Source organism: Balaenoptera ricei, chromosome 5, assembly GCF_028023285.1.
Source record: "Balaenoptera ricei isolate mBalRic1 chromosome 5, mBalRic1.hap2, whole genome shotgun sequence".
Taxonomy (NCBI): domain Eukaryota; kingdom Metazoa; phylum Chordata; class Mammalia; order Artiodactyla; family Balaenopteridae; genus Balaenoptera; species Balaenoptera ricei.
In genome coordinates, this window is record NC_082643.1 from 102,041,845 (window position 1) to 102,055,605 (window position 13,761).

The following is a 13,761-nucleotide window of genomic DNA, read 5'->3' on the forward strand; positions in this document are numbered from 1 at the left end:
GTATTTTACTTGTCATGTGTCGGCTAATCATGATGGATCATTTTTAAACATTATGTAATTTCACAATTTGTATGTACAGCTGCAAGTGCTTTGTAAAGGACTATGTAATCAAGTGCTAAGGCAGAGTATCATATTTTATAATGCTGATGGGCTCAGTTTTATGATTTACTGTTATTAATAAATACTTTTAAAGTACCAGTAAGCAATAACCAGGTATATAATAGTTCACTCTTTTATAATAATGAGCATTTAAAGTTTGTATGTCTTTATTCTTTTAATTAAAACTCTAAATAAAAGACTGTTAAGTGGTCATCCCCAAAGCTGATGTTCCTTCTTTGTGAGACACTAACTGGATTTGGAACCAGATGGCTTGGTTCTAATTCCGGTGCTACAGGTGACTAGCAATGGGACTTTGGTTAAGTCACTCTGAGCCTCAGGTTTTTTGTGTGTGAAGTTAGATTAATGCCTTACCTATTTGTCAAGATTGTTATGAGGACCCAAAGTGTTATGTAAATTTTGAAACAGACTTTAAGTTGCTTCAGAAGTCTCCTAAAGTGGTTTCTTTGCATCTGTTTTACCCTTCTGGATTCTTTCTCCTCGTAGTAGCCAGAGTAATTTTTTCAAAATGCAAAGATCACATTGTGCCCTTGCTTACAAGCCTCCAGTGGCTTTGCATTGCTGTGTATCAGTGATATCCTCATGTTATTCTGCACATCCCCACTCTTGCTTATTATGTTTCTTTGTTTTCCTCAATTGCACTCAGTCATTTTCAAGTCATGACTTGATTATTGTTCAGGCATTTTATATTTTCCAGCAAAATGTATTAACAAAGGAGAATGCATTTTTGTTTTCATACTGTTTTCCATGTATTACTTGAGCCATTTAATGGCAGAAGAAAGAAAATTTCTCCAGTGGTTTGTGTTTTGTTTGTTTTTGTCTCCCTGGTAACTAAAAACGCAAATGCCTCTCAATTTATAATTGTTTAATGTAATTTTTAACTGCTTAATTGAATATGACATAACCAAAATCTCAGAGACAATTGTAATGCTTAGATTTTATTATCTTGCTAGTTACAACTTCATGTTGTCATTTTTAGTAACTCAAGACCCAGTATATACTCAGGGAGAGGTTTATTGTTAACAAGAAAGATGAAAATCTATATTATTTTATATTAGTTAAGGCAATCTATATTAGTTAAGGTAATGCTAGATGCTATAAACAGACAGTCCCTAAAGTTTCAATATCTTAGCACAATAGAAATTTATTTCTTATTTACAGAAAGGCCAAAACCAGGTACTGCTTATCAGTGGCTCATCTCCCTCTCAGGAACCCAAACTCCTTCCATTTTCTGGAACTGCCATTTTCAACAGTTGGCTTCATGGGTTACCATGAAAAAGGAGAGTAAGGACTACCACACATGGAAGGTTTTTATGGGTCAAGCCTAGTAGTGTTGCATATCATTTATTCATTACTTTGGTCAGAAGTTAGTCTTATGGCCACAGCTAACTGCAAGTCATGCTGGAAAATGTAGTATAGGTTATGAACAGCTATCCAGTCTGCTCATCTTATAATTATGTGTCTGTTCTACTCTTCTTTTTGTCAAAAACAGTGAAGGATCTTAGATTTTACCCTACTTAGAAGCTAACAAGTTAGCCTGCTACTGCCATGGTTACTGGCAGAAGGCATGAGGCTCCTGGATCAGAGATAAGGGAATTTATTACTCCCAGCATAGCAAGTAGGATGAGCCCCATGTTTGTGTCGGTTCCGCTAGGATAGTGTGAGGGGACCCACACAGATGATCTATATCTAGTGGTTTGTCTCACAGCTGAGGAATCCTGAACTTAGGAAACCTATCTCTTTTATAATGGTCTCCAAGTAAATCTCTGAACTTTGCTCTGGAGAGAGAGATTATCTTTATTATACCAGATGAGGAACAAACTTACACTTTATTCCTGAGGGAGACACTCTCTCTTTGTAAGTTGCCATACAAACATCCTTGAAAGAATAGTCCAAAACAAAAGCTGTCATTCAAAAATTTTATTTTTCTCAACTTTAATTTTTACAAATTTATTAAAAATTTGAGTGTATTTTTCTTGCCATCTATTAATGCACATATATACATATATAGTATGTTTACAGAGTAGGAGTTTTATTATATGCAATTTTATACTCTCTAATTTAACATCCTGTACTATTGTGTATTTCACTTGATAGCCTTTTTCCGAGCTTTACTGAGATATAACTTGCATATAACATGATGTAAGTTTAAGGTATACAGTGCATTGATTTGATACACATATATTGCATAATGATTACTACCATCATCACCTCATATAATTAACATTTTTGTGGTGAGAACATTTAAGATTTACTCTCTTAGCAACTTTCAAGTATATAATACAGTATTGTTAACTATAATCACTATGTGTACATTAGAATCATAGAACTTATTCATCCTGTAATTGGAAGTTTGTACCCTTTGACTCACATCTCATTTCCCCTAACCCTCAGCCCCTGGTAACCACTATTCTACTCTCTGTTTCTGTGAGTTTGGCTGTTTTAGATTCCACATGTAAGTGATATCATACAGTACTTGTCTTTCTCTGTCTGACTTAACATAATGCCCTTAGGTTTCATGCATGTTGTCACAAATGGAAGGATTTCCTTCTTTCTCATGGCTGAATAATATTCCATTGTTACATATGTGTACGTATCACATCTTCTTTATTCATTCATCTGTTGACGGACACTTAGGTTGCTTCCATGTCTTGGCTATTGTGAATAATGATGCAATAAACATGGGAGTGCAGATATCTCATTGAGATTCTGTTTTTATTTCCTTTGGTTATATACCTAGAAGTAAGAGTGCTAGATTATATGGTAGTTCTGTTTTTAATTTTTTGAGGAACCTTCATACTGATTTCCATAGTGGCTATACCAATTTACATTCCCACCCACAGTGCAAAAGAGTTCCCTTTTCTCCACATCCTTACCAACATTTGGTATCTCTTGTATTTTTCATGATAGTCATTCTAACAGGTGTGAGGTGGTAGTTCACTGTGGTTTTGATTTGCATTTCCCTGATGATTAGTGATGTTGAGCATCTCTTCATGTACGTGTAGGCCATTTGTATGTCTTCTTTTGAAAAATATCTATTCAGTTCCTCTGCCCATGTTTAATCGGGTTGTTTGTTTCATACAACTGTTGAGTTGTATGAATTCTTTATATATTTTGGATATTAATCTCTTATCAGGTATATGATTTGCAAATATTTTCTCCCATTCCATAGGTTGCCTTTTCATTTTGTTGATGGTTTTCTTCGTTGAAAGCTTTTTAATTTGGTGTGGTCCCACTGTTTATTTTTGATTATTTGCCTTTGTCTTTGGTATCAAATACAAAAAAATCATCCCCAAGACCTCACTTACTAGTCATGATTTGTTTGTTTGTTTGTTTGTTTTTTGGCCAGACCGCGTGGCTTGCAGGATCTTAGTTCTACAACCAGGGATTGAACCCGGTCCATGGCAGTGAAAGTGCTGAGTCCTAACCACTGGACCGCCAGGGAATTCCCTTTAAGTTCATAATTTTTAATGGCCAAAGAGTATTGTATTGTGGGGTTATATCATAATTTAACTGTATTTCTATTCTGGGACATTTACATTGCTTCCAATATTTTTTATATTACAAATGACTGTGGTGAAGATCTTAATTTATCATTCTTATTATACATCCCTAATGTGTTCCTCAAGATAAACTCTTCCAAATTGTATTACTTGGTCATAGAGTAGAAATGTTTGTAAGGCTCAACACACATTTTTGAGTCGCTTTTCAGAAAGCCAGTAGTACCAGCTCTCATCAGTACCGGGTGTATTCTCTCTCTCTCTCTTTCTCTTTCTCTCTCTCTCTTTTTTCATTTTGAAAGGTGAACTCAGTACTTTATTTTTTTTCAGTTGCATTTCTTTACATACTGAGATTGAATAATGTTTTCACAGGTTTATGTGAAACATTATAAAAGGCCTTTTAAGGTGGTCTAACATTCTGTAAAATATCATTATTAGTTACATTTCTGAGAAAATGTTACTTCTTAGTGGATTGTTAATATTCCATGAGTCCCTGAAATGCGCTTTTGTTAGTATCTCTTTCTTGCTGTAAACCTAAATTATAAAATATGAAATGCTGTAATTTGTATTTTTTAAATTTATTAAACTAAAAATTGTACATATTACTCTTTCAAACAGCTTTCCAAGTTGTTATCAAAATTATTCTCGTTAGCCAAAGTTAACTGGATTCTCTTAAGACTTCTATTTCACGTACCATGTGATTTTAAGAACATGGCAGATAGACTTAGTATCTTGAGAACTTATTTTCTTTCTTTCCATTTTAATTTCCAGGTCAGGGTAAGTGAGCTAAGTGATTTTTTTTTTTTTTTTTTTTTTTTTTGCACAGTTGATTTTGACAGTGAAATATTTGGATTTTCTTGTCTGTCTAACACAGTCTTAGAATTTTTTCATCTTCATGGTTTTTTATCCCCATTTATGTCAGCTACACAAGAAAGCCTTTGACATTGATGTAGTTGATTTACCCCCTGCATTCTTATCCTATACAGTTCTGTCCTTCACTTTTCAGACCCCAGTTTCTGTTCTTTCTTAACTTCTGAGATCCTTCCATTGGGCCTTCAGGAACTTACAAATAAGGTATCAATAAAATTCTTGTACGTATTCTCAACATCTTTCTTGACAAAAGTTTTAAAACTACTTCTGTCACTTAGCTCTCCCATAACGACAGTGCTGCTGTCCCTTGAAGCTCTTTCAAATGTTGACGTCCCCTTCTATATCTACTTTATCACTAGTACTGGAGTAGTGGTAACTGGTAGTTACCTTCTTGTTACATATTGCTCTTTCCAGAACATTCTCCTTCATCTTCCCTAAAAACCCTTAGATTTTAATATCAAGCCATATGATTATACCTCCTGCTACTTATATTTGTTGGAGTTATCAGCCAACCCCTGAATCACTGCCTTGAATTTCTTGAAGATTTTGGCTTTGGGTCACAGTCACTCCACTACTATTGCTATCATGATTCTTGGTAATTTTAGTACACATACAGATTATCCTTATAATACTTTGGTCTCTCAGTTCCTTGAATTCTTCGTCTGCCATAATCTTGTCACCCACCTACACTAACATAGTTGTTCTGAAGACCTAGTCAATATTAGTTTCCATACCCTCTCCATAATATCAATTATCAGTTTCATGTATCCCAGTCTATTATTTCCTGTCTTTCCACCTCACATCCTTTGGTAACCCAATTCCAGTAATTTTTAAACCCACATACGACCTTGACATCAGTTGATCTTACCAATTTTTCGTTTTCCTGAACCCCCCTCCTACCAACTTAAATTCCATGGTCTATCAATATAATCACTCCCTTACATTTATTATCTTCAATTATTTGCCCTTCTTTTCAGTAATTGTACATGATTGAGAAAACCCCAGCTCTACTTAAATGCAAATCTTCATCTGCTTAGTATCTCCATCCATTGCAGCTGAGTGTACCTGGAACAAAACCTACAATATACTGTCTCATTTAAAATTCAAGTTGACTGTCTTCAAGTGATTTCTCTTTATCTTGTTCATCCCATGTCAAATCCATTAGCATTTCTTTTTTTTTTTTTTTAAATATTTAATTAATTTATTTATTATTTGGTTGCGCAGGTCTTGGCTGTGGCAGGCGGGCTCCTTAATTGTGGCATGTAGGCTCCCCAGTTGCGGCATGTGAACTCGTAGTTGCGGCATGCATGTGGGATCTAGTTCCCTGACCAGGGATCAAACCCGGGCCCCCTGCATTGGGAGCGTGGAGTCTCAACCACTGTGCCACCAGGGAAGTCCCAAATCCATTAGCATTTCTTATTCACTTTTTATTCCAAAAATATATTGAGAATTTGCCCCACTTTTTACCATCTCTCTTGCTCCTACTCTTGTCCAAACTACCATCTTCTCTTTCCTAGATTTTTATTATGGCCTTCTCGATGGCTTCTCTGCTTTACATTTTACTACAGTTTATTCTCAGCACAGCAACCCGAACCTTTTAAAATGTAAGTCAGATTATGTCTTTTTTTTCTTTTTCCTTACAACCCCCCAATAGCTTCCCATCTCTCTCACAGTGACCTGTATGGTTCCTGGCTTTTTAAACTTCATTTCCTGCTGTTTCCCTCTCTTGCTAACTCTTTTCAGCCACTCTGGCCTCCTGGCTTTTCTTTGAATCTACTAAATGTAACCTTCCTTTAGGGCCTTTTTCACTGCAGTTCCCTCTGCTTGGAAGGCTTTTCCCCGGATTTCCTTGTTCTTAGCTTTCTTAAGGTCTTTGACCTACCTGTTTGAAATAGTAATTCCTCTCATGTACCCTTTATTTATTTTTTTCATAAGATATATCAGCATTTACCATACACAGTAATTTACTTGTTCGTCTCTTTTCTCTGCATTAAAATGTCAGTTCATTGTATCTGCAGCCCCTAGGACAGTGCCTGGCCATAGTAGGCCCTCAAATATTTGTTGAATGAATGAATGAATGATCAATAAAGTGGTTATCCATTGAAATTGTTAAGCATACTTTAAGCAGGGTGTAGTATGGTTGAGCTAAAAGAAGTTGCATGTTACAATGTTAATGCCTTTGTCCTTCAGTTGCTTAGATATTGGAAGTATATACACCAAAATGTTAACAGTAGTTGTCTCTAGTTAGTGGCATTTTTTATATCGTTTTCATAATTGTCTTTCAGAATATTTGGGAAATGTTCACGTATTAATGCTATTAGGAGATTTTAATTCCATTTTCAAAAGTAAAATACAAGAACTAGCAAAATGATGTTCACTGAAGGACATAAGGGAAATTAAATCATAGCAGTAAGATCGTTATCACATGTATGTTAGATGAATACTGGATAATAATTTTAAGGATGCTTTTAAAAATAGAAGAAATGAAAGAATTTACCAGTATCTCACTGTAATTTCATCTTCAGAATTTACATTTCTGGATTATTTAGAGTGAAGTACTCTAGTAACTAAGTCCTCTTAAATGTTGCTCACTAAATTCTAACACAATAGAGGAAAGCTTTATACTCAAGCTCTGTGAGGGCTTTTTCTATATCTGCTGTCTAATTCTCAGAGTCTTGGTTATTTAAAATAACTTTTATGATCCTTAATGGTCTTTTATGTTCATAATACTGGTGGTGATTTTTTTAGGACCTGGATTGTATCTTTTTCATCTTTGGGTTCTCACTGCCTACCACAGTGCTTGGTATATAATAGGCACTCAGTAAATGTTTATTGAATAATTTTTTATCAGTTGATCAGTGATCGTATTAGTCTCTCATGGTTATCTTTGTTAGGAGAAAAACTTTTGCTTGGCTAGTAAATCCCCCAATGCTTATGGTAGTTTATCTATATAAGTAGTTGAGGAGTTTGTGGGGCGGGGTTGGGGGGGGGGAGAGAAGAAAAAAGGAAGAAAAGACACAATGATAGACTCTTCCATTAGAAAAGACAAATGCACATACATGTTGAATGACAGACTTTATTTTTTTTAACTGGACAGTAATTTCATTGGGGAATTTTCCTAGTGACATGATTTGTTCTTACTCTTGTTGAATTAGGAAAGTATTTTAACTTCAATATTATGATAAACTAGATGTATAAATGTCAGAGCTAATAGCTTAGTATTTTAGTCTTCTACAAATTGATGCCTGCGGTATCTGGACATTTTTTGGCCTCTTCTTGTAAATAAAGTCTCAGTGATGTTTAAGGAATAGCAACTTGTGGCCAGAAAAGAAAAAAGCTGCGTATTATCCAAGCTAAGCAATATAAATGGGGCTAAGGAATCCCCCACTAGATCAAAAATTTCCTAGAGAAAGATCTCTTGAGCTTACGAACTAAAGACCTTCAATATAATTTTAAATAAAGCCTTTTACGTAGTATGAGAGCATTTTTTAGTTGATAATCAATTGCCACTATTATGTAGGCTTACTAGATTTGCAAATTTACAAGTTTTTACAAGTTGGTTGGGTCCCTTCCTCAGGAAATCAGTTTAAGTTTTTTTTTCCTATATTGACTCAAAGAGCCTAGTTGTCCTTAAATCCTGTGAATATATTTGCCTTATAATTTGACAGCATTGAGTGAACACCCTTATAGGGTCTGTAGTGTTGTAAAAAGAGAAACTGTTCAATAAAAGATCACATTTGAAAAAATTAGACTGTGCTGGATAAAACCAGTATTGGATATGAGTACTGTGCTTTGCTTTAAAGCACCTACAACTATTCAAGAAAATATATCCTGGCCCATTACTACTTTCAAAATGGATACTTTTCGTTTTGGAAAGCAAATGAGCTGTATCTTTGTGAAATTAAACCATGGCTGTAAATAAAGTAAATATACAATGAAATATTGGTATCTTTTAGCAGAAAATTAGTAATGCATTTGTGTTAACATTAACGTTTGTAGAGATTACAGAACTATTGTAATTATTAAAGTAATTAAACCATCAAACCAGATATGCTTGAGTAAGTGCATGTTGCAATTAATCACTATGTTTAAACACATTATACTAAGTAGATCTTTTTTGAGTATCATCAATGTGCCTGAAGCTACATAGATAATAGGAATGATAGCCTTCAGTTTTTTGAGCACTTATCATGTGCTGGTCCTTATGCAGTAAACATGGATTAACTCTCAGAGAACTCTATATATGATAGATACATTTGTTATTCCCAGCTTTTAGATTTAGAGACTGAGGTGTAAAGAGGTTGAATAAGTTGCCCCAAATTACACAGCTCATATCTAAGCTGGGGTACAGTACTGGAAAATAAGTCAAATTTAAACGTGTTAAAAATGTATTGATTAACTAATATTGAATTTTGTTCTCTGTTTTTGTTCACTTTTCTAGTTGATTTGGAGCATATGCGAACAGTAAAACCTGAAAAACACTTAAGGTTTTGCCAGGAAAATGGTTTTAGTAGCCACTTTGTCTCAGCAAAGACAGGAGACTCTGTAAGTAAAATAATGAATACTGAACATTACAAGTGATGTTTTACTTTTATTTTCATAGGAAGTATACTTCCATTACTTAACTTTTGGAACAAATTAATTCCTGTTGAAGACATAAAATATCAGGTTAGATATAACATGTTTATTCTATTTATGTTCCTCTTATAATTCATTTAACATAATTTCATGGTTATTTTAGGGAATTAAAGAATACAAAAGTTAAAAAGAATATAAATCACTCATAATCTCAGCATCCAGAGATGACCATTCATAACCTCATATGATTCCTTCTAGTCTTATTTTTCTGATGCTCACAAATATTAGTGCTTCTGCCACTAGTGCTAGTGGATTGCATTTACTGAGTGCCTACTTTGTGATGGGCACTGTACTACTCTGATTATCTCTATTTAATTAAATTAATTTATTTTTTCATATTTGACTGGATGTTTATTGTGTAAATCACCATAAGCATTTAAACAAGAAACTTAGAATGATGTTAAAATATTTTTGAAATAGTCCAAAATATCTTCACATATAATTCAGATTTATTTTCCAGCAATCCTAAGTGATTATCTCTATTTTATAGAGTAGTCTTAGAGAGGTTATGTAGTGGGGGTCCAGGGTACACAGAATAAGTGGTGGAGATAGGATTTGCAAACCTAAGGATTGACATTCCAGGGTTCACCATATTAATCATGCTAAATGTTTATTAAAAAGAAAATTGAGATCATTATATAGAAATAATTTTGTTTTTTTTAATTTAATATATTTATCTGTAGAAAATTTTATGTCACTTAATATTACTAAATAGATTTAATAATCCATTAGAGTTAATAATCCATTAAATAAATGTTCAAAAATTTATCCAACCACGTCCCTATTGTTGGGCATATAGATTATTTCTAAGTTCAGTACATTGTAAAATTTTGCAAAATTTCTAATGTAAAATTTTGTCCATAAAGTGTGATGTTTTGATTATTTCCTTGGAAGGGAATTGAGACCTAGTGCCAAATTACCACCGGGAAGACTACGTTAATTTATACTACCACCAGCATTGTATGAGTGCCATATCACTGTACTCTTTTTTAACATTCAGAATTTATTTATTTATTTTTAAATCTTTGTCAATTTGGTAGACAAGGAAAAAAAGGTATTTTGCTATTTAAATTTGAATTTCTTTGCTGTTGAGGTTGAAATTTTAAAAATTTCATTACTTATTAACTTTCTGCTTATTAACTGTTTATAATTTTCTATTGCTTTTTAAAATTTCCTATGACCACTTTTATGTTAGGGATAACAGCCATTTGTCATAATTTTTGCAAATATTTTCCACTGCCCAGATTTTTGTTTGACCGTTAATTTTCTTGACATTTTCAACCAAAGGAAGTTTGAATTTTTTTCTGTGGTTTAATCTTTTTGATGTTCTTCCTGTATGATTTCACTGATGGTTTTTATGCTTAGGGTAAATATTAAATATTATAAAGGGTATTTAATCTTTTGGGGGGGTCAGACTCATCTAAAAATGTGACCTTTTGGAACCCTTTCCCCAGGATAACGCAAACATGGGCACATACCCACATGTGTCATTTAAAAAATATATAATATCAATATTCCTTGATAAATCCATCCAAGGATTAGGCTTTTACCCTCATGTATCTTCCTGGGGGTCTTTTGTCATTTTAGAATTATTTTAACTTCCAGTATTTTAGCTTGTGTTTAACCACTTAGTATCTTTTGTGTACTTATGTTGAACCACCTGTAAAAATCCTCATTGTTTTCTTTTTAAATGCAACTTTGAAATAGTTTGTTCTTGTGAAGTCACTTTAAGACTTGCAGTCATCTCCAATCCCAGGTTACTTCCCTTCATTGCTTAGGGAGTTGAGCTCCTGGCTTACTGTACTTTCTCTAATACTACCTTTGTCATAATTCTTAGTGATTTCAGTATCTTTGTTTTCCACCCCACCTCAGCCACAAACTCCCATGCATTGTCATTACAAATTACTGCAGCCCTTCTGTTATCTCATATTGCAATATCAGGCATCCTAATCACTGACCATCTTGTCTTTCTGGCTCAACACCCTTGAATGCCCTAACCCAATCAGTCTGCAACCCCAGCAGGACCTACAAGACATTGATCCTAACACTGTTTCAACGTCCTCCTTTCATGTCCTCATTTTCCTTTCTTTGTAACTTAATCTCATGGCCAATCAAATCATTACCATGCATATACTGTCAAGTCCCTTTCTGCTCATTCACTTTATCTGACTCATTTGGATAAACCTTAACCAAGCCCCTGCCTTTATATGGTTACACTCTTGTATTTGAACGTGGTCAGAGAAAAAAACCCAGAGGCATGCTGGAGGTTTCACTTACATTTCACAATAGCTAACCTCAAGTGGGCCCTTAATGCTGCTCAGTAATTATGCATGTCCTTAGGCCATTATCTCTCCCCCTCACCTATACCACTGTTTCATAGCTTCTCTTCTCTCCTCAAATCTTCAAAACTTCCTTGTCCATTCTCTCAGCTGATGCCCTTGTTCCTTATTTTATAAAATATTTGAAACAAACAGAAGACAACTTTCACATAACTCCTGCCACCACATCTACCCCAACTCTCCTTCCCACCCCGTATCCCTTCCCATATCTTCTGTCTCCTCCAAGGTTACTATGGATGAATAATCTATGCTCCTAGCTAGGGTCAACTCCTCCACTGTGCATTATTCCCATTTCTCTTTGCCTAGTAACAAACATTGCTTAGCAGTTCTCACTCCTGCATCATTTTTTTTTCTATCTACTGGATTATTCTATCAGCACACAGAATATTATGACTTATCTTAAATACAAGAAAACTCTTGATCCCACATCTTTAGCTATTGCTTACTTCCCCCCAGTTACCAGTGGAATGTTTTGAAAGAGTTGTCTCCAGTTCTCTCCTCCCAGTTTGTCTTGAGCAGTTCCAGTCAGACTTTTGCCCCCAATATTTCACCCCAAAATGCTCTTATTAAAGTCTACCAGTGACCTCCTTTTTGCTAAATTCAGTGGTCAGTTCTTAGTCCTTATCTTACTTGATTTAGTTGCAGCATATAAAATAGTTGATCACTCTCTGCTCTTTGAAATACCTTCTTCACTTAGCTTCTAGAGTACTACACCTCCTGGTTTCCCTCCTACCTTGCTAACTACTCTCTTAGTTGCCTTTGCTAATTTCTTTTCTCTCCAACTTCTAAATATTGAAGTGCCCTAGGCTCAATCCTTGGATATCTCTCTTTTTTAAACTTATTCTCTTAGTGACCTCATCTAGTCTCATGGCTTTGGCCAGACCTCTTCCCTGAACTCCAGACTCATATACCCCAGCACTCCTGCTTAGGTGTCTAACAGCCAGTCCCAATTTAATTCAGGTCCAGAACTGAGCTCTTGATATTCACTCTTCAGATCTCTCACAGTCTACCCCACTTAAATAAATGGCAGATCTTCTACCAGTTGCTAAAACCAAGAAAATTTTGGAGTCATCTTTGACTCCTGTCTTTCTTTGACATACCACATCTATCACCAAGTCTTGTTGGTTCTACTTTCAAAATATATCCATAATCTGGTGACTGCTTCTTACCATCTCCACTGCTACCACTTAGTTTCAAGCCTCCATCATCTCTTACGTTAGTGTCCTTGATGATTTCTCTTTTTTACCCTTGATCTTCTTCTATAGTGAATACTCAATACAACAACCAGGTTGACCTTGTTAAATAGAAGTCACATCAGTCCACCCTCCATTTCACTCAGAGTGAAAGCCAAAGTTCTTCCCATAGTTTACCAGATTTTACATGATTTGTACACTCTTAATCTCTCTGCTAGTTTTCTTTTACAATCCCCTTTTTCTCTCCATTCCACCACACTAGCTTTCTTATTTCTCCTTGAACATTGACCATCAGTGAACTATAATATATAATGATCTTTGGGGTACAAATGACATAAACCTTTTGGGGATATGTATCTCTTTTTGATTAGGGATCGAAGTTAAATTAGTAAAGTTGTGATAAATATTCAGTAAGTAATCATGAGATAAGTAGGGATAAGAATATGATAGGACACTTACAGAACAAAGACAAGTTATGCATTAAAGTCAGTGACTGGATTCGTGTCTGTAGATTTTTGTTTAATGATAATGGAGTATACAGCTCATTTTCTGTTTGATAAAACACAGTAAAGATTATAAGTTTTTTGCTCAAGAGATATAGAGAATTTATTAAAATTGATGAGAACCACAAAGATTATTAAAGAGTTGTAAAGTAAGACCTTTGAAGATAGGCTAACGCCAGATCAAAAGACCATTGTAGAACTGGCAGCGAGAAACTTTACCCAGGTAGTAAAGTATAGACTAATTTATTTTCATTTTCTTCAGGACTTACAGGAGTTTGTTATTACGCTAGTAGTTTTTTTTTTTTTTTTAATTTGGTAGCTGTAATTAATTGTCTTATGTTAAATCTTTAAAAGCATAAGTTTTTAAGGATAAACGCATATTTAGACCAGTTCAGTGAAGTGTATGGCTTTTCAAATTATGGTTTAATCATTTAAAAAATTATTATACTTAAAATGTTGTGTATTTGACAAATAAAGCTATTTTTGGGATAACCTGGTTCATCATAGTTTTTGCAGTTTTTGCTGTTTATCACTTTTTAGAAAGTTCAATTTATTTGAAGGTAACTTAAGCACGCCTGTTTTAAATCATTTAAACCTGTTT

The 13,761-nt window shown here is 34.4% G+C and overlaps 1 protein-coding gene across 2 annotated transcripts in view; it reads left to right on the forward strand.

The window, feature by feature from the left end:
- RAB28 (RAB28, member RAS oncogene family) overlaps positions 1-13,761 on the forward strand; it is a 99,533-nt gene that overhangs the window by 73,307 nt on the left and 12,465 nt on the right. For both annotated transcript variants that reach the window (XM_059924175.1, XM_059924176.1), the window contains exon 5: positions 8,929-9,032. In XM_059924175.1, the coding sequence (XP_059780158.1) occupies positions 8,929-9,032 (104 nt within the window). The remainder of the gene's footprint in view (positions 1-8,928; positions 9,033-13,761) is intronic.